This window comes from Coloeus monedula (assembly GCF_965178545.1).
Source record: "Coloeus monedula genome assembly, chromosome: 10".
NCBI classification, from domain to species: Eukaryota; Metazoa; Chordata; class Aves; order Passeriformes; family Corvidae; genus Coloeus; species Coloeus monedula.
This window is the reverse complement of record NC_138790.1, coordinates 18235836-18256935: the sequence shown is the minus strand read 5'-3', so window position 1 is coordinate 18256935 and position 21100 is coordinate 18235836. Positions and strand designations below refer to the sequence as shown.

The 21100-nt window shown below is 38.8% G+C and overlaps 1 protein-coding gene across 1 annotated transcript; it reads right to left on the bottom strand.

The window, feature by feature from the left end:
* Positions 1-1511: 1511 nt before the first annotated feature.
* KNG1 (kininogen 1) lies at positions 1512-18083 on the bottom strand (the record flags this gene model as incomplete). Its single annotated transcript, XM_082288041.1, has 11 exons — positions 1512-1699; positions 2048-2207; positions 3699-3788; positions 4745-4852; positions 6749-6915; positions 7427-7508; positions 9638-9745; positions 11484-11656; positions 13918-14002; positions 14896-15006; positions 17889-18083. 11 exons carry the CDS (start codon positions 18081-18083, stop codon positions 1512-1514), a joined length of 1467 nt encoding a protein of 488 aa, XP_082144167.1.
* Between the last annotated feature and the right edge of the window lie 3017 nt (positions 18084-21100).

The window sequence follows — 21100 nt, the reverse complement described above, 5'->3', positions numbered from 1 at the left end:
CTGCCACAATTAGAGAGACCCCTCTCTTTCTTTTTATTTTTGTTCTTGCCCCCCTTTTTGAGTTCCTGTCTTCTATAGCTCCTTGACCATGGTACCTTCACCCACTTCCCCATCCCATTCACTCTGTTTCAATTTTTGCCACTAATTTGCTGTTTTCTTTTGTTCTTCTCACCCCAGCTGTATCATGCCACCATGCCTTTGTTCTTTCCACTTCTGTGTCTTCTGACCTTTCTTGGTAGCTATCTTCTCTTTGGAGATCACCCTATGCCTGTTATGCCAAGAGCACCTGATCCTGTTCCTATTTCTTTTGCATTCTCTAAGTAGACTTCCCCTGTCTAGTTCCTCCTCACCAGGGAGGTGATGGCTGTAGATGCACAGCATACAAAAGAAGGACCCATTCCAAGCTGTGGAATAGTCTTGATGCCACAGCAATCCTAGCAGTTGGGATGAGCAGCTTCAGAGAACTGCAGCTGTGGTGGAGGGCACTTCCACTGGGGTTTCAAGTGACGTGATCTTTTACAGCAAAATCAGTGAAGTGTTGCCATTTGTAGGACCTCACCCTGTCAATAACCCTTTACAAGACTGAGTAGCATTTCAAACTGGTGAACTGATCTGGCATTATTTATTTTTTTATTGCTCTGTGGCATTTTTTTTTTCAGCTGAATAAGTTATTGCATCCATACGGTGGGAAAACATATTTTATTTTGCAAGAAATATTTGGTGCTTTTTAGCTAATGCATCATACCAAAACCTCAACCTTTGGAAGACACCCAGAATAGAAAAATCAGTCCAGTCTCAAAATTAGGCATATATAATGGAAGAAGGCACACAAATTTTAGGTGTCTCAGGTGTTTGTAATTTTGTCATCTGATCTGTAGTATTTGTGCACTTCTGCTGAATGAAAAGCTGTCAATCAATGTGCTTCTTTGAGTAGTTAATATTTATAGGGAATAATAAAACTGCTTTATTTAGGATTCTCTCAGCTATCCCTGCTATTCCATCCAACAGAACAACTGCTAGTGATAGACTGGTGGCAAGATTGATTTGTTCAAAAAAATTACCAGGTAAAAAGGTTCCTTTATTTTATTTTGTTCTTTAAATGATCCACTCCAGTAAATTAGAGAAAAATTATTTCACATATCTAAGAGAGGCTCCCTTGTTCTATATTGTCTTCTGTTTTACCCATACTTGGTTGAGATTCTTCATGTAAGCTGCAACATTCTTTCTGCCATTGTTTTAAATATAATACAGTAAGATTTGATGCAGTGATTCAGTTTGTGGTTCTAGAAAATTGAGGCAGATGAGTTACACTGATTTACATATTTGCAAATATATGCAAATACACAGTATTGCCATATGGTCTTAGGTCCCCAGAAGTGCTGGTGACCTACTTGGGTATTTCAGTTAACAGAATATGATCTTTTGCCTCTTCGTGTTTTATACATTTCAAAAGGCAGTATTCTTCTTATTTTCTATGTAGCATTTCTGAAAAGCATCCTACAGTGTTTGAATTATGGTAAAGCATCTGTGAGATCAAAGTCTTCTTCGATGTTTTCTGTAGCTGGATTGATGTTTTCTGCTGCAGAAGGCAAGAGATCCTCATTTGTGAATTCTCTGGGAAAGCTAGGAGGGGCTAGAAAGCCCACAAGTTGTTTCCATGGTTTTCCAGGACATCTGGGGCGAGGAGATTCTGTGCGATCTGGCAATCCATGAAATAAAGAAGTATCAGGAAGAGTTAGTGACTCTGCAGGTCTACTGGTTTCCTTCCTTGCAATCCCTGTACTAACCAGCTTCAGTGCTGTTTCAGCACTGGCTGGTGGGAGGGTTTCATTTTGATTAAAACCCCTTTCGTTTGACTCCTCAGAAGATTTGGGGTTTGGATGTTTATATTTATTCTTTTTACTGTGTTTTTTATGCCCACACCCATGGCCACTTCTGTGCCCACAACCAATTTCATGCCTATGCCTTTTGTCATTCTCATGATCCTTTTTAACTCCATGCCTGTGCTTATGCCTGTGTTTGTGCCTGTGTTTATGCTCAGGTTCACCTTCGCCTTCTGGTTCCTGTCCATCGTCTTTCCTCGTTCCTGTGCTAGGGCTTTGACTTTCTCCTTCATTTTTATCAGCATGTGAAGCTGCATTTGGCTGGCTTAGCATCACAGCACTCCGGAAAGGTGTGAATCCAGGAGGCCTTCTTGCAAAGAACACCTAAAAAACATTACAATAATAGCCACATTTGTTACATGAAAAAGAACAATTGCTTCAGATTTGGGAAATTCAGAAGCTGGCTCATTGCAGTACATGAATCATTTAGCAGATTTTTAAACTAAAATCTAAACTAAATAATTAGCTCTTCTGTGGTAAGCATACAAACATAAACATCCTCCCAAATAACTCTGGAGTATTTTAGCAGCTACATGTGTGAAGGAAAAAATTCTGTATCGCTGAAATTTTGTCAGTGTAAGGGACGAATGATACTGCAGAGAGCAAAACACATGTACTGGTTTTAATTTATGAACAATACAGTTGGATTCTAGGAGTAAATGTCCCAGCACTTGTTAGAGTGTTACACTCTCATGTATAGAACCAATTTATGCTGAAGGTTAACACATCTCTGAGTAGCATCAATGGCAGAATATACAGAAGATCTGTGTCATTTTGTTATATGAAATGTAACTATTCAATTTTTTACTTCTAGATTTGACATATGCATTTCAGAATACTGCCTGGAAATAACACACAGAGGTTAAAGCTGATAATATCAAACATTCTGTTGTTATTAGGTCATCTCTACTCCCTCATCAGTGTTCAACTGGAAGAGAAAGGCTGAATACACGGTGTACAGTCACAGTCCAACACAAGTTTCATTTCTCTTCACCAAAGTCTCTGATCATTATCTAGCTGCAAATCAGAGTTATTTGGGTTGAAGCTAAATTTGAAAGTTGATATGGATAAAATATTGTAGTGAAAATAAAGAGGAGAGACATTAGTTCATACATAACAAATGAATATGCTGAGCACAGTGAAGTTATTACTTATGAGGGCAGGTTAATCTGTCTTTATTCAGTGTCGCACTGGAATATCTGCATTTATTAAAAACTCTGCAATCATCAAAAATGTCTGATAATAAAAATATTTGTATTCCATTTTGAGATTTTCAAACTGACTCTCATTCAGGACTCATTCATTGTGGAGCTGAGTAGGAAGAAATTGGAAGATCCTTCTGCAGAGACTGACAGCTGTGGCAGCTGCCAGTTGACTAATACAGAAAGGTTCGTGGATGCTTTGGAAATCTGTGTGCTATAATTATTGTATTGGCAAATACATTTTTATTTCAACTTTTAAACCTAGTGTGAGTAGTAATTTGAGGGAGTTGATGGGGCTTGATACTTCACAACTCAACTGACAATGCAGAGGAAGCAGCCAATCGGCAGAACTTCTCCCTGTCCTGGTGCCTTTGTTTGTGTGATCACCTTGTTGGCCATTGTCTCACCTTGTGGTGACACTGCTTTGATGTAACAGGTTGTTGAAGTTAGAGGGTGAGAGAGAAGAGTGTGACATTAATGAGGCTGTTAAAAGAACTGTGTTCCTTTATTTTTTGGTATAAAACATGGGATAATTTGGAATGGATTAAAAATTTATTGACTGCCTTTGTCCTATGCTCAGCTTAAGAGGATGGGTAATGAAGAAGAATCTTACCGCTTGATGTTTTTCAGAGCAGTTCACCTGGGGGTAGATTTTATCCTGCCATGGGATCACGTGAATTTGTGCTTTACATGACAGTGATGCCTGTTGACAAAACAAAAACCAGCACATTAAGGCAACAAAGCTTCAGACACAAAGGAAGAGACTTGGGCCTGAAAAAGAAACTTTTTTAAAACAATACTTTAAAATCCTTGGAAATTTAACCAAATATATATGAAATCTGTATTAGTGATGAATACTTCTGCACTGGGGCACATCATGGTTTAGCTTTTCAAGGTTATAGTATGCCTGTGTGAACACTTTAATTCAACTTTGGATTTCAGATTGGATCTTGAAAATTGGATTTTTCATCTCCATCACTTTTGGAGCACTAACTGCTTAATCTTCATGATATTCCTAAGAAATATTTTTTGTTGATGGTATTTCTCCCACTAAAAATTGGGAAATTGAAATAAAGGCTTATTTTTTTCTTTTTAGTGCCTGCTACACTAACAAATTTTAAAATCTCACAGATAAGCACTGTTCATATGGTGGGAAAAGAGATGGGAGATAAAAGCTCTTTCCCCAAACAACTCTCTTGCCGAGGGTTTCTGGCCCTCTCAGCATTCCTTTCCAGTGTCCAGAACACATTTTCCCACTATCAACAGCATGGCACGCACGCCAGAAATGTCATTCCTTTGCACACAAGTAACACTCCAGTCTCATGTTTTCCTTAGCTGCAAGTCCACAGAGTCAGGAGGATTGCAGCTATTTCATTTGGCAGCAGCCTCCTCCTCTCCTTTCTTTGATTGATTATTATCAAAAGAAAGTTCCTTTGGTTTTGCAGTGAACACTGATCCTGCAGCTGGAGTGATTCAGTTTAAGTTTCAGCGTTTCTTAACTTGGGTTACAAGCAGTGAAGGCTGCCCTTCTTGAAACAAAAGTTTACTGAAAGAGGTAACAGAATCCAGGATGTGATTTTACTTAAGCCTTTAGAGTTTCTGATGCAAATGAATTTGTCCTTTAGAAACATTACAGTTGGCAACATTATCATTACTTACACTGTTGTATGTGGCTGTACAGTCCTCATTAAGTTTTTCAAACTCACTCTTAGAGCAGTTTGTCTTCCAGACTGTAAATTTGACTTGATACTTTTTTCCTGCAACCACCTGAAAAATTAGCAAGAAGGCTTTCTGTGCTCAAAGCATTTTAATGAAAAGGGTTCACAGGAAAGATGATTTTCTATAAGCTTACACTGCTTATATTCTACAAGTCCTAACCACTGGGCCAACATATGTTAAGAACAATATTAAAATATTTGGCAGTAAACTTATCTGCTTCTAATCAAGTAACTTATTTATTCCAGTTTCTGTTCTCAAAAATTCTAGCATTGAAGCTGAAGAAAACAGAAAAGGTCAGAATAATATTGGGCCCACAATTATTAAATGTCTGTAGTAATTTCATTAGTAACAGATGAAATCATTAGTGACAGCACTGTAGAGAGCCAAATATGATGTCAGAAAAGTGGAATGTGAGTAAAACAAAGTGTGTGATGAACAGGCTCAGTTAAAAATGAACCTATTTGCCAAACGCATTAAAGAGAGCAACTGCATGGGTTCAAGAATGTGCCTGCTTTGAGTTCTCTTAGTATTTTTCACAGAGCTTGAAATAATATATCTTACTTCAGGGACATCAGGCAAGCCATGAAATTCTGTTTCCCTGAAATCTATTTTAAAGGTGTATGCATGCTAATACCAGTCATGATAGGGAGTCAGAAAGAAGTTTGAAAGAAGAAATGGCACAGATATTATCAGTAAGATAATATAAGCTATTTGGAAAAATTCTGGTGTGCTTTTAGTGCCTTCTCCAGTGACACCTCATGCTCAGGAGTAGTTGTGACCAAGTATTTTCTGAACTACTCCACTGTCAAATTTTCGATTCTATGCTGAACTTCTGTTTTGTTGTGTTGGGATGATGCCATGATGATTTTTTGCCTTTTCTTTTATACCCCTGTTATACCTTTTTACCATTTCTGTATTCTTAGTGCTTTTTGCCTACATTCTTGGACTTGTTTGTTCAGCTAGGAGACTAAACATTTTAGAAGCTTCGTAGGTAGGGGTTAGTGTGCCCCAGAGCCCAAGGTCCTCTCCAGAACACATTCTGTAAACTAAGATAGAACCATCCAGGGGAAGGTTCCTTGGGGAGGGGGGGACTCATTCAAGCCTTTCATTGGGGAATTTTGGATAGATATGCTAATTAGTAAGACCTATAATGTTATACCAGATCTTTTGGGAGGGGCATTGTGATGTGCATTTCGGTGCATTTGACCTGGATGTGTGCACCTAAGGATCCTTAAAATAAATACCAAGGTAAAATCCATTTTTCCCTTCTAACTGTGTTTGACTCTTGATTTTAAGACCAGGAAAAGGCATCAGGGACAGTAAAGTAGGTTTATGCAACTGCTGACCAATATTATCCTCCTGACTCCTTGTGCTTTATCAAGCTCTATTTATCTGTATGTCTTTAGTTAAGCACAGATGTCCTTTTCTGAATCTAGCTAGAGTATTATTAGCAGCACAATCAGTATGTAAAACAGCAGATTTCTAGGGGAAAATAAGAAGCCTCATTTCTTGGACCATACAACAGCTGTAGGGTGGACACTGCCTAAAATAACATGGAGAGTATTGTTGTGGTGGATCAAGGGAATAGTCCTGTCTAATAAAAATTTTATACTCTAAAAGTCTAAGGTATGTTACAAAGGTAAAAAGTAGGGTAGATACACAGAAATCAAATACCCTGAGCCAACCTTCTTCACATCCTTTTAAAATCATTTTGTTTTAAGAAAAAAATAAAAATTCAAGAGATGGGAAATTTTTGAATAATTTTTGAATGCAAGCCAATATGGATTAGATTTTACATGAAAAATTGCATGGATGTTTCAGTTACCACATGTATCAGCACTTAGACAAATATATTATTTCAAATCCAAATACAAACTTTAGCTAACATTCAGCTCAGGCCAATAATAATGTCATGTCTGTCCCTCATCTGGGATATATCCCAACCTGAACTGTTGCTGATTGTATTTCTCCAACTTTATAGTAGAAATCATCATTGCTCTCCAAATTATACTTCTCCATAGAAACCTTCAGTAGTTCCTTCAGTTCTGGACTGTCGTTTGGGATAGTCCTTGGACAACCTGGGCAAATGGCAGCAACCACTGTTTCTTGAACTGAAAGAGACCAACAGGTTTCAGATCTAAGAAACAAAAGATTCAATGTAGATAAAGGCTGGGAAAAACAGTTACGAAGCCCTGCTTTCTGGAACTCTTCATATTTGGGTCTATGAAATGAAACCAAAATTTTTCTGAGTTTTATATGATCAGCAATATCATATCTTGGTTGTCTAAAAGAACATCAGCACCTACTGCCACATGAGACACTTAACAACAGTTTTCTCATAGAAACAAGAATTGTGTGTACCAGTTGTGAGTAGCCAGGAAATATGGAGAGGGAACAGCTACACGTATGGAAAGACCCGATTTGAGTGAAATGAGAGGTGCATGTAATTGGCAATGAATTTTTCTGTTGAAGAAAACCTAGATTGAATGGGTAAGAATGCAGCACTTCCTACATGGAGTGGTATCTGTGTCCAGATAGTCTGGAGGAAAAAGTAACAATACCTAACAATGAGAGACATTGAAAACTGTGGAACTTTCAAAATCAATAGTGCCTAAGGCATACCTGGAAGTTTGCAGTCGCTGACGCTATCCACGATCTCTGCCTGAAGATTCTGAAATGCTTTGGCCTCACATTTAGCTACACGCTGGAGTAAAAAATGCGAAAAAGCTCCTTGTTATTTAGAAATAATGAACAAACTCACATCCTAATACCTTCCCACTAACAGTATAAGTCAAGCATGCTTCTAATAATTCCTTCCTTCCTTCCTGCTTTCCTTCCTGCCTTCCTCTGGTAGCCAGAAGTCTGACAGACAGTCTGCAGAGGCAATAAATAATCAGGGTTCTAAAGGATCACTCAGAGAAAATAACACCCTGAAAGAGAAGCCAAATGAACTATTTTTATGTGTTCATTACAGAAAAAAAAAAAAATGAGGATGTTTACAAGCCAGAATCATATTTTATGGAGAACTCCATGGAATTTCTGTCTCAAACTGTGAAGACCAAAAAGAAAATTACACGATTATCAAATCAAACATTAATGTGTTTCTTGTATTTTCTCAGGTTTTCTAAAGGAACTGTGGTAGATAACTTGCTTAAAATTGCATTGATATCTTAAGGCTGGAAGACAGCAGATATTGATCCTGAGGGGTTTTTTCAAAGGTTACAGAGCCTAAAACCAATTCCACCATTCCAGTGATTAAAAATGGTAATAAGGGAAGAACTAGGGGCAACGAATACATCCAGGAGAGACTGAAGTTTTGTGGTAAACAGAAGTCATATTTTGCTGATTTGTCAAAGTTCTTCAAAGCATCAACAAAGGTGGGTAAAGAGACCTCTTGATATACAGAGATTTTCAAAAAGGTTTTGGTGAAATCCTTAATCAAAGACTAAAGAAACCTTTAACTGTAGAATAAAAAGGAAGACTTAAAATTCAGGATCAAGATCTTAGCTATGACAGTTACTTGAAGATGTAATTATAAAAAATCTAATTAGTAGTATTTTAGAAAAGCTAATGAAGAATAATGTCAAGGCTTATTATCCAGCTTAAAGGGACTGATATAATGTCCCAGTATAGCTCGGCTCATACGTGTGTTGAATACAGGGTGCAATTCTGGTCCTCCCGTTTAAAAATTAATAGTACAGAGCTAAATAAAGGTACAAGAAAACTTGCTTGGAATTTGGTCATTCCAAGGTATGGAATATTCTTGGAATATGGTATTCTAATAATATCTGTCAATGATCTATTAGCAAGTTCAGGGGATAAGTGCTAAAAATCTAATTCCAGAAGCCCTGTGTGACCAAAGCAGTATGTGAGTGAGGCAGTGCTCCTGCAGTAGGTGAGGTGACAGAAGTCATCACCTCTCAGTGACAGCTGGGGAAACTCAGACTCAAGCAGATTAAATAACTTGCTTAAGGTTTAAGGGCACATGGGTAATGGAGGGAATTGCTTCAGCTAGTCGAACTCTCATGCTTCTGTTATTTACCAGTGTTGTCATTATTCCCTTTTTTGATCAATACTTCTGAAACGTTCTTGAGATGTACAAGGAGTAATTTTTGAACAGGAGAGGCTCTTGAATGTAACACTCAATGGTGCATTTCCTCAACAGCTAAAACAGATGCCAGTCTGTCCCCTCTCATTTACCACCACTGTTCATAGTGACTCTGCATTGCTGTGCTCTGCCTTGGGTTTGCAAAATTGTTTTTCTGATCCCCTCATGACCTGGTTCAGGGAGGTCAGTTGAGAGAGGAAGCTTCTATTTTTGGTGCAACTGCTTCAGTTCCAGGTCAGAGAAGCTGAGGGAATACCTGGGTTTGCAGCACTGTTTAGCTGGATTATGTATATTTGTTAATAAATTTCTTTTGAAGCTCTGTTATTTGGTCTGTGGTAGAGGTTAAGTAATAATTCAGCTATTTACTTTTCTTAGAAAATATGTCTTAGACTGGAAATTGTGCTAATTTTAGTTATCACTTCTTGGGTTGTACATGAGTAACTCCTTGAATATCTGGCTAGAAACTTCTCAAGGGATTTATTATTTGGGTGAGACTGGTTAGATTCTTTAGAGTAATCTGTAAACTTTTCAGTGGTCCTCTTAGTCACTGATTCAGAAGAAGACATGGATGTCCTAATTGCATAAATAGACAGTTATTTATAAGACTGGATTTAAACTTTGTTCACAAAGTGAAGAAAGGCTAGAAGTATTTTCTTGAGTCAGATCTTAATGATTATTTGTTAATGTGATATTTTCTTGATAAACAGATTTTGAAGATTACTTACACCTCTAGAAGTGATTTTGCATTCTGCAGTTAAATCTGGAAATTGGTCTTTGGAGCAATTAGTCTCCTCAATTTCATATTTTATTATGTAATTCCATCCAGCTACCACCTGGAAAAGATATTTAGGTTCTACATTATGTAAAAAAATATAAACTTGAAAGTTAAGCTATTACATGAGATAGCAAAGGAAGCAAAATTGCTCATCTAGTGCCTTCCATCTATCAAATCACTTTGCAGTCATTAAGCCACAGAGTGTTCATAGACAGCAAAAAAAATCTCGTCCTTGCAGTACAAAATGTAAACTAAGTCCTGCTTTTGTTAGAAGTGCACTTTGTATTTGGTGTCCACTTCTGGCGAGCCTGCAGCCTCCTACTGCTGGGTTTCTTGCACTTTTCTCCAAAGATCTGTTACTTATTACTCCCTGTGACAGGAAGCTGGTCTAGATAGATGACTACAGTAATACAGCCTGGCAAGTCCTGCATTCCTGAGCACAGGACACAGTAAAACAGTATCTGAATGATGTAACTTTATATTGCTGGCATAATTTTTTGTTGAGTGTTCTTCATTTATCATCTACCCATAATTGTGTCTATCCTGGGCTTTACCTTCCTACACACACTGTTTTGTCCAGGTTCATAACCCTTTTTAAAAATTTTCTCTCTGGGAAGCTGTTCCATTTTCCTCACTGTGGCTACTGCTTCTCACCCATGAAATCTCTCCATATCATAGTGTTGGGCCAGGTAACATGGGATTAAAAAGGAAAAATAATCCAATATAGGAACCTTCTATCCCAGATCAATTGGAGGGCTCTGACTTTTCTCTATTTGCCAGAGGTGACATGATGGTTCTCTTTCCAGCTGCTGGATTGCAGTCTGTCGTAACATTTTGTTGTGCGGCTTAAATGTTGTGCAAGTTTCTCTTTCAGCAAAGAGGATCGTTGTCATCAGTAAATATGAAGAGGACAGTCTGATGTAAATCATGAGTCAAAACTCGTGACATGAGACCAGACATGAGACCAGACATGAGACCAGAATATGCTTTTTGGCTACCTAAATACATACAGGTTCAAAAAAAAAGGTCTGTGTTTGCTGTTGGGTTGTACACTAGTTAAAAACCAAATAAGAAACTTTACTTTCTAGCAATGTTACACCAGTCCATAGGAGAGTCTTTCACAGGAAAGGAATTCTTGCATGGAATACCAGATGACACAGAATTTCTGCAACCTGAGTAGTCATTTCTTGCAAAGCAGATATTCCCGTGAGCAGAAATCTTGTAGCAGGTGGTATGTTATTTTTTTTTTGTTTTCTTACCCATTTTTCCTATGTGAGGTTGACCTGTCCTATAGCACATAGCAGCTGCTGACAAATGGGCCTTATTGCCTGCAAAAACAGAGGTGCCTGCTGGTGTTTGAGAGGCTGGGGAGTATGTGAGACATCTGTGCAGGCTGGCAGCTTTGGCTCACAGCCCCTAGGAGGGATCTGCTCCTGCTGGAGCCTCAGGGCAAGGCCACTTGAAGTACCCAGGAGCATCTGAGATGACACAGGATGGATGCATGTGCCAGCACTGAATGCAAATAAACTGGTGCTAAATACTGGTTAGATACAACTGCAGGTAAAGAAAAAAATATGTATACTATCAGTTAAGAGCTCTGAAAATCCAGTAGGGAACTGTTAATGATTCCTAATAAGTGAAGATGATTATTTATAGAGTCTACACTCTATATGCATTTTGTATGCTTTATTATTAAATATAAGCCACCTTAATATCAGAAACATACACAAACCAACAAGGTACCTGCTTTGGGTTGGGTTATTTTGGTAAAATTTAGAGAAAAATCATGTACAAACCTGTCTCTTAGCTTCTTTTATTTCCACAAGCTTAAAAAGGGCAGGTTCATCACTGCGCTTGTTAAACTTTTGAATGGCTTGTTTCAGAATTTCTGACACTTCTGAACCATCACTTGATATATGATGAAAGCATCCAAGACATGGAGCCTCAGTAAGTTTTATCTTTGACACATCTGGAAAAGAAACAAACCAAAAAACATAGGGCTTCATGCAAAACAGCCTTAGGTTTTCATTTTTCCTATCTAGGAGCGAGCAAGAACCTTTCCTGCTTTTAACTGGTGTAATGAGCAAACCCTGTTTTCCAGTTTCAAGACCTACAAAGACATTCTTGTATTTAGGAACATGCTCTGGTTGTGGTGGCAGGGGCCATCCATGACCTTAAGGTCCAGGCATGATTTTGGCAGTGAACCCCATTCCATCAATTACTGAATTTCAGAAAAACCTTGTGTGTCTTTTTGACGCCATTAAGGAAGGTACAGTACTCATTCTGCCAGGGAAGAGCCAGTGGAGGCTACAACTACAGGGATAGTTTTCAGATTCTTCAAAGCTTACCCACAGTATGCAGCTGCTTGCTGTCCTCACCACATTTCAGGGTGGGGACTTCAGCAGGAGTGTTTTGGCTCACCCATGTGAGCTGCTGTGGCTCTGAGTGCCCCGGGGACTGTGGTTGTACTATTCTGCTGTCCCTGCCAGTCACTGTGGCTACCAGTTACCACTTGGTGCTAGCTTCAGGCTCAACCAGCTGGACTGGCTGTGGATAGACAAGCTTGACAGGGATGCTCAAACTCCTGTTTCCTACTACTAATCCTATTAACTCTCCTTCCTTTCTAGTAGTCATGGATTGGATTTTCATAAATTAATTTTATAGTTCAGTACATAAATTAATTTCATGAGTCAGTGAGCTTGAGAATGGAAGTGGGACAATATGTGGTCTCGGTGGAATTGAAATAAAATTTGTGTTCCTGACCTTCAGCTGGCATAAACTGGCTTAAATGGAGTTATGCCAGTTTGCACCAGCCAGGAAACCAGTCCAGGGTCACTTAGATCAAATTGTTCCACCAAAGAGGCTGAACAGTGGGGTACCAATATGCTGGGGAAATCCCTCACCTGTCAGGTGTGAACAAAGTCTGCCCCTTCGTATTTTTAGCATCACTTGTTTTGACTCAGTAATGACAAATAGATACCTTACAGGAAAGTGTGACCACGTTTTCAGTAAGTAGTCACAAAGGCGATAACGAACCAACAGCACACCCACTTCTAGACCAACTGTGGTCTCAGCACTTTCATAAGGACTATGCTGAACAAATGTGTGTTCTTTTTTCAGAGTTGCTATAACTCGGTAAGAAGAGGTGAATTCTTTAGGCTGAATACCTGATTCATTTAATTTATGTATGGGATTTTTTTGCTTTCTAAGCAAAGATTCAAGTCCAAATTTCCTGTGCAGTGTCTGTGGGAGTCACACAACTTTTGCTGGCAACTAGGTGTCACCATTGCCTTATGAATGCAGCATTTGTTCAGTGCACGGAGTTTGTGTACTGCAGTTCCTAGAACGACACTGGCTGTAGGTAAAGCCATTTCAGCTTTAAACAAGATAGCTAGGAACAAAAAACAAATACCAGCTGCCACACATCTCAGAAATTTGGGTGAATATTTCTGTAGTTAGTAGTTAGATTAATATTTTAAAGCGAGCTTGGGTATGTCTTTCAGAACACCAGGCATAGAGATCTGGGTTGCAAAGCTTTAAAACAATGTGATCTCTTTTTAATAAGGGAAATTACTATGTGAATATAATAGTCATATATGAATGTCTTACAGGTGAAAAATGTAGTACTGCTTATTGTTAAGGTCTAAAAGATCAGTCTCTTACATAATTATATCACTGTGAGATTTTTATTTTGTAAATGAAATTTTTTTCTTTTCTCGTTTGGGGTAAATACCTGTTTTGGGAAACTTTAACAGAAATAATTCAGTCATTTTTTGTTTGGAGAAAATTAAGGTGGAATTTTGTCATACAAAATTTTTTCTAGTAATTCCTGGGAAAATTTTATGCTTAAGTAAGTAAGGACAGAATGTTGAAGTGTGACAAGTTATATCTAGTCTCTTAAGTTATTGGTATGCTTTTGGTCTTAAGCAAACTAATTTTAACTTGGTATAATTGTAGTGCTTGAAGAAACTTACTACAGACACATGTGCTGGTTTTTATTACCCTGGGCAGAAACTGCCTGTGCTTCACTGACTTAGCCTATATGTGCATAACAATGAAGTGAAATTTTATCTTTAGCATGTAGTTGCTTACAAAAGATTATTTATAAATGTCTGACTAGAATGATAAGGACCTTCTACCTTTAAAATTACCTGAAAGTCTCAGTATCATATTTATTCCATTCTTATTTGTCAATGTATTTGTTGAATGCTGTCGCAAACGGTTACATACCTGAGAAAATTCTGCAGTCTTGTGAAACGTTAGCTGTTTTATCAGCATCATTCATATGAACTCGAGCTGTGCATTCTCCTGTTTTCTGCAAAAACATATGGCAACAATTGTCTGAAACTTGCTAAAGAAAAATACGGTGCTTTAGCTATTGAACACAGCTGACAGTTGCAAACTGAGTTTGGGGAAGAGGTTCATGTGTACATTTGTCGTAATGTCTGAGTTACTGTTTTGTTAGTAAAAAAGGATCAGTTTTGTTGATTGTGAGGAAAGTAGGGGACAAACTGAGCACATAACTTGAACAATTGCTTTGTATTTGTATGATGTGTACTGGTTAACTAAAAAATTTACAGTCAGAATAATGGAAATGAACACATCCCCATTAATATGTATTTATCTGTTTTCCTCTCTGCTAGTTCAAGATATGTAGCGATGACCATGGCATTTTACACAGATTCAGATTATACTGTCACCATCATCTCTTCCTGTGCACTGTCAGAAATATCAGTGCCATCCCCCAGAAGTGTGTAGTGCCCCTGCAGCACATGCCCCCATTGTACTTCCCCTGGGTGCTCTCTGGTAGCATGAGCCAGACATGCTTGGCACTGCTGAAAGCCCTCTGCCAAATTATCTGCTATAGTGGCTTCCATGTCAGTATTTGGTTGTGCAAGTTTCCATTATACATAATTAATACAAAGTTTTACAGTCCTTAGACTCTCTCTTCTATTGTGAACCTTCATATTGAAGCACTGAAATGTTCCTCTCTGCATATATTCAGGATTGTAATGGAAAAGTCAGGATTATAATGGTTAACTTTGGAGTCATAAACATTTCTGCACTGCACTGTAGTCATATAAGCTCTCAAAAGCACACAGCTAAAAAAGTTAATTCTTCTACTGTATTTTTCCCCAAGCAATTGCAGTCCTGGTCATTATGCTGATGTTTCTGCACAGAGAACTTGTAAAGAGGACAGATACTTACAGCCTCTGCAGATACTTTGTAATGACAGTGTTGCCAGTGTTTGTTTTCCTCAGTGGCACAAGTGCTTTCAAGTATTCTGTATTTCACATAAAACTGTGGGTCAGGACCTGCCTGGATTAAAACAATATACATGTCATCATTTGCATAGTAATAAATCAAGTGAAAAGATAAGGGTTTCAAAAAAGTAAATACTATTCATTGGTTACCTTAAATTTTATATTAAGTATGGTTTCCCACTCACTGCTGGTTTCTCAGATCTTGGTAGTTCAAATATTAATATATTTGATTTATATTACTTAGCCCTTACCTACCATAACAATATGTTGGTATAATAGATACAATATGCTCAACTACCTTCATTTTAACTTGTAGTACCAAGGGGTTTAGAACCAAAAAGAAGGGGTTAGGTTTTATACTCTGATTCAAATGTACTCCAAAAAAACCATTTTGGGTGGCTGCTTGGATAGTTAGCATAAATTACCAGCTTGGACTGTGCTCGTGTCTGACTCCTTTGCTCTCACTCTTGGCCTCCTCCCAGATCTGTCCACTTTCCTTCTGCACAGCTCCCCTGGCAGCCCAGAACCAGCAGCCAGCAGCCCCCAGGCAGCCTGGCAGTGCCCAGACAGCCTCTGCTCGGTGGTACCGGGGAGCTTCAGCTGCCCAGCCTGCACAGGAAGGGGTGAGCAGGGATGTGGAGACAGCCTTGGGCAGTGCCTGCAGTTTTCTACAGGCATTGAAGGCTGGGGTGCAGGGCAGGGCAGCCTTGGGAATCCCATAAGATGAAATAAAAAGTATTAAGCAAAGTTGGGGCTGGCAAGTGGAAGTATTTCAGAAGTTGGTAAATCAGTAAGTGGGCATCTTCTCTTCATCATAAACCAGGTAGTGGGCCTGTGCCTACAGGTGACAGTGACAACACTGTAAGGTTTGTGAATCATCCTTTAGAGAATATATAAAGTCAGAAATTACTAACCTTTTACAGCCACTAAAAATGCTCTGACAATGTGACTTTTCAAACACAAACAAGGCAGCTGCTGTAGTTTAGCACTGGTTATTCTAAAATAATTCTAAAATTATTGTTCTCTGTCTCTGCTGGGAGAATTAAATGATAATTTCTGCCTTAGTGATACCAAAAAAATGAGGCTGAGCTGATGTGGTTGACATGTACTGGATTTACACTGATGTAGACACAGAATTATATTCTGCCATGTCTCAATTCCTGTTGTGTATTGCTACAGGTACGAAGAAGTGTAGAGGTACCTGATATAATGGTGGTAAAACAGGATAAAAGGGGCTCTAAAAATATAGTAAACTTAATCCTCAGCAGGTAGAAACTGACTTTTATGGAATTACATCAGATTATACTATCTGGGACTTAAAAAGAGCCAAATTCTGTTCTCTCTTACAGTGTTCTAAATCTGCAATAAATCAGCTCAGTGAGCAAACAAAATAAGAAAAGACATTGTTTCTGTATTATTTGCTATTAGCTTATTTCATTCCTGTTATGAGCATCTATGCCTTTAACTGGGGCAGGTTTAGTCTTTCACTAGTCAGCTTTTATGTTTTATTACCCTATCAATAATGAATGTACATGAATATGTAATAACCAGCTATTTAATTAATGCATTCAACATTGTGAGACTAGCGAGGAGTAAAATCTATACTCTTTTTAGAAAAAGAATCTCAAATATGAGGAAATTTCAATTGCAGATTCCTTTTCTCTGTTTTTTACTTAACGTCATAATCAAATCAATGATTCAAAGTAATAATTGATTTCCACTTTGTATCTTTTGAGAAACGGAAAGATGAATATCTAGAGAAGGAAAGATGAATAATAATTGCAATAAATATGTATTCTTAAAAATAGAACATTGTTGAAGATAAAATTCTGAAACTCCTATCTGTCCTTTGGGAACACCAGCAAAAGGAAGGTGTTATTACAGATATAGAGATGTTTGCATTTGGCTGTTGCTAAGAATGTATGCAGTTCAGTGAGAACAATGAGACTATTCATTTATTTAATATTAATTGTATAAAGGGCTTTCTGACTTTTCTTTGTCTCCACATGCTAAAATCTCCCCAGTGTGTAAACAGAAGCACGAGAGGGCAGGTGCCAGGAGATGTGGGTAGTTTGCTGTAAGTGTTTAGCAATGCATGGCTCCTTTCCGTCAATTTCTATCTGGGTAAAAGTGTCTTGTGATTTTGGAGTGCAAAATATTCTCTCTGACACTCTGGATTTCTTGTGGTTTACATCTGAAAATCCAATCCAGTAGAAAAACATGCTAATGTTATTTGCAAGTGAAGTAATGCTTGTCATTATTATGGTAATACCATCTTTGTATGCCTCTCCGAGGTAAATACTCTTTTGTTAGATTAAGGCTATACAGAAGGACTCCAGGCAAAGGATCACGTTACATTCTTTTTTTTTTTTTTTCCCTGTAATTTTAGCTCTCACCATATTCGACTAAAAGACCACCTAGTGCTTTTAGATAGATCTGTGACTGAGGATTGGTGTCAATCAAATAATATTCACAAACAATCCAGAGTACTGCCAAACCTTATCAGGTGATTCTTTTTCATGTATGGCACCAGCTCTTCCCAAGTCAATATTACATCCATATTTTTTAATAAGTGTGGTTTTGCTATTGGTCTGAAAACCTTACAGATGATGGAAAGGGGTAGAATTCCCAAAAAAGAAAAAAGAGAACAGAGGAGACTAGTAAGACAAACTGTGTTGGTGATAGAATTTTCTATTCTTTACTCCTTGCATTAGTAAGCAATTCACCAGCACACAGAGTTGTGCTGATAAAAACATAATATACATCCCTGCTTGTCATGGGAACAAGTATCTTACTGTGCAAGTCACTTTGATTTTTTAAAACATTTTTGGAAGACACTGTGCTATCATGCTTGCCCCCTTACAAATGAGATGGAGATAAGCTGATTCAGAGTTCATAAACAATTCCAACATTTTTCTTTTTGCAAAGTCTACTTACAGTTCTCTTGGCTTCCATCACCACGTATAGAGCAAATTGGTTACCAGTTGCTCTGTCTTCATTGTATTTCTTCAGTGCTGCATCAACAGCTTTAAAGACATCAGGGTCATCGCAGTCTGAAAACTCAAATGCAAGAGGGGTGGCTCTGCTAGAGAAAAAACTACAGCAGAGCACTAGTACAGTGAAGGCCTTCATAATTGGATAAAAAAGGCCCCCTGAATTAGAAGGGTCTTTAAAAACCATATGGGAAAGGAATGCCTGACAGGATTTTAGTCACCTCTTCTGTTTTTCAGGAGCAATAGCTAAGTAAACAGAATGAGTGGGTTGCTGGGGTTGGTTGGTTCTCATCATACTCTGTTTATACTGCAAATAAACTTCTGAGTTCATCTAAACAAACTTTGTTTGTTCACCAGAAGGACACTAAGGTTATCCACCTGCCATCACGATAACAGGATAAATGGCTGCAGCTGGGGACCAGTTTAGGCAAAGCAAAAGAGAAGGAAGTGTGTGTAGCTTTCTGACTTTTTAACACCTAAGCTGCTACTGAGAATGAATTTTACAAGGCTTAAATAAAACACCTGAGAAGGTCACAGTGACAATGAAGTTTTGGACAACAACCTTGTAAATTTTATAGATCTGTTTAGTGTTCAGGCTGCAACAGTTCTGAGAACTACAGTACTCAGAACACCTTTGGAAAAAGTCGTTGGACAGATGCATGTGGTTGAATGTCATGTCACCCTTCAAGAACACTTGATAAACCTTGTTCTTCACAGTCCTGTTGGAAAGTCCATCTCTGCTGCCATGTGGAGACTGCCTGGACTATGGATTAGTCAGTGATCATAGTGCTTTTTTATCATTACAGGTATGTGACACCAAAGAACAAAGGATTAAATACTGTTGCCTGAGTCTGGCCAAGCCAGGATTAGACCTGGACGAGAACATCTGGTGCTTGTTTCCCATGTTTGGCACCAAAAAGCTTTGCTTTGGATCTGTAAACACCTTGGGATTGCCTTGGCTCCTGTGTTCCATCTGTGTCTTGCTGTATTGGGTTTGTGTGGCAAGGTTTTGATAGCAGGGGATTACTGGAGTGGCTTCCATGAGAAGCTGCTGGAAGCTTCTCCATGTCTGACAGAGCCAAGGCCAGTCAGCTCCAACGTGGATCCAGTTCTGGCCAAGACTGAGTCCATCAGTGCTGGTGGTGGTGCTTCTGGGATAACATAGTGGGGAAGGGAAAAAAAAACCAACTGGGAAAGAACAGGAGAGAGAAGAGTGAGAATATGTGAGAAAAACAGCTATGCAGTACCCAGTGGGCCGTGAAGAAGGCATGGGAGAAGGTGCTGTGGGTGCAGAGCAGAGATTTTCCTGCAGCCTATGGAGCAGACCATGGTGAGGCAGCTGTCCTCCTACAGCCCTGGAGATTAGTCGTGGAGCAGGGATCCACCTGCAGCTCGTGGAGGACCCCACACCAGAGCAGGTGGGTGCCCAGTGTAGGCTATGAGCCTGTGGAAGCCTGTACTGGAGCAGGTTTGCTGGCAGGACTTGTGACCCTGCAGGGCACCTATGCTGGAGCAGTTTGTTCCTGAAGGACTGCACATCATGGAAAGGACCTACACTGGGGCAGTTCATGAAGGACTGCCTCCAACGGGAGGGATCCCAGGCTGGAGCAAGGGGACTGTGTAAGGAGTCCTTCTGAGGAAAAAGGAGGGGCAGAAGCAACATGTGATGAGCTGACTGCAACTCCCATTCCTATCCCCCCTGCACCAACTGGGGGAGAAGGTAGAGAAAATCAGGAGTAAATTTAACCTTGGGAAGAAGGGAGGGGTGGAGAAGGTGTTTTAAAGATTTGACTTTATTTCTCATTCTCTTACTCTGGTTTGATTAGTAATAAATTAAACCAATTTCCCCAAGTCCAGTCTATTTCACCTGTGACAATATTTGGTGAGTGATCTCTCACTGTCCTTACCTTGACCCACGACCCTTCTGCTGTATTTTCTCTCCCCTGTCTGGCTGAGGAGGGCAGTGACAGAGCAGCTTTAGTGGGTGCCTGGCACCCACCCAGGGCCAACTCACTACGCTTGCTACAAGTTTTGATTAAAGAAAATGCACTTTAGAGACTGTGAATAAACTACACCAGAAATAAGTCTGTTCATACATGATAACAGACTTTTAAAAATTACTCAACCCTCACTCAGTCACACTGAGTCCTCATTTTGTTTCTTTTTCTTCAATGTAGCCCTTGCATTGTATTTCACTTTATGCCATTAAAAAGTTATTTGGAGGACCAATTTACTAATTTTTTTTGAGATTAATCCATGTTCTTGCTTATGACATAGCAGTTCTGAAACAGCTTGTTGTCCCCTGGACAGTCTGAATGGACTCAGCCTTGATGGAGTCTGGAGTATGAAGCAGCACCACTGTTCTTTTTTCCTGCTCCTCCTCCAGTGAGGAAGGTTCAGCAATAAAGAAAACATTTATATGAAAGAGTTATTACATGCATCTGCTTTTCTCTTCCCCTGAGAGCAATTATGAACTATTTGAGAAGAGCTGTCCTTGACTGCAATATTTCTGTGTATCACCACCAGCAGCTGTAGCAATGGAAGCACCTGTGCAGGCCACCCTGCAGTGAGACTGCAAATCATTAACTGTTTTCAGACCTCTTCTAGATAACAGTGGTAACCCAAATACCATTAATCAATTTATGCAAGGGCTTGCCTCATGGATGTTTAATACCTAAATAGCTTAATTAATTAAGTTTAATATAATTTCTAGTTCAATATCTAATAGCTAATTATGTATAGTAAAGAAAACAAAAGACAAAACAGGCAACTGTGTCAAGAAAAAAATGCTTGCATGTTTTTATTTTCTTTAAATCTGTATAAAGCATGAATGTAGTGGCATGGATTACTTTTTATGGAAAGCAGTCAAATTTCCTCTAGGTCAGATTCCTTGGAGAAGTATGTTATAATTATGAATGATGAAAAAATGAAAGATTTTAGATGGCAATTTTCACCATTAGGGAATTTTCCTTTTTGTTAGAACTGAAGGAGCATTGTTTTCTGGGGAGATTTTTACCCATTCACATTACCTGAGGGACTCAGAGTTTTGAGCCTTTCAGTTACAGTGGAGCCTGAGATAGCCAGGATGAAGAAGCAGGTTGAAATTATTAATGATTTTTTTCAGTGATTCTCCTCCCTAGAAATGGAATGCTTTTC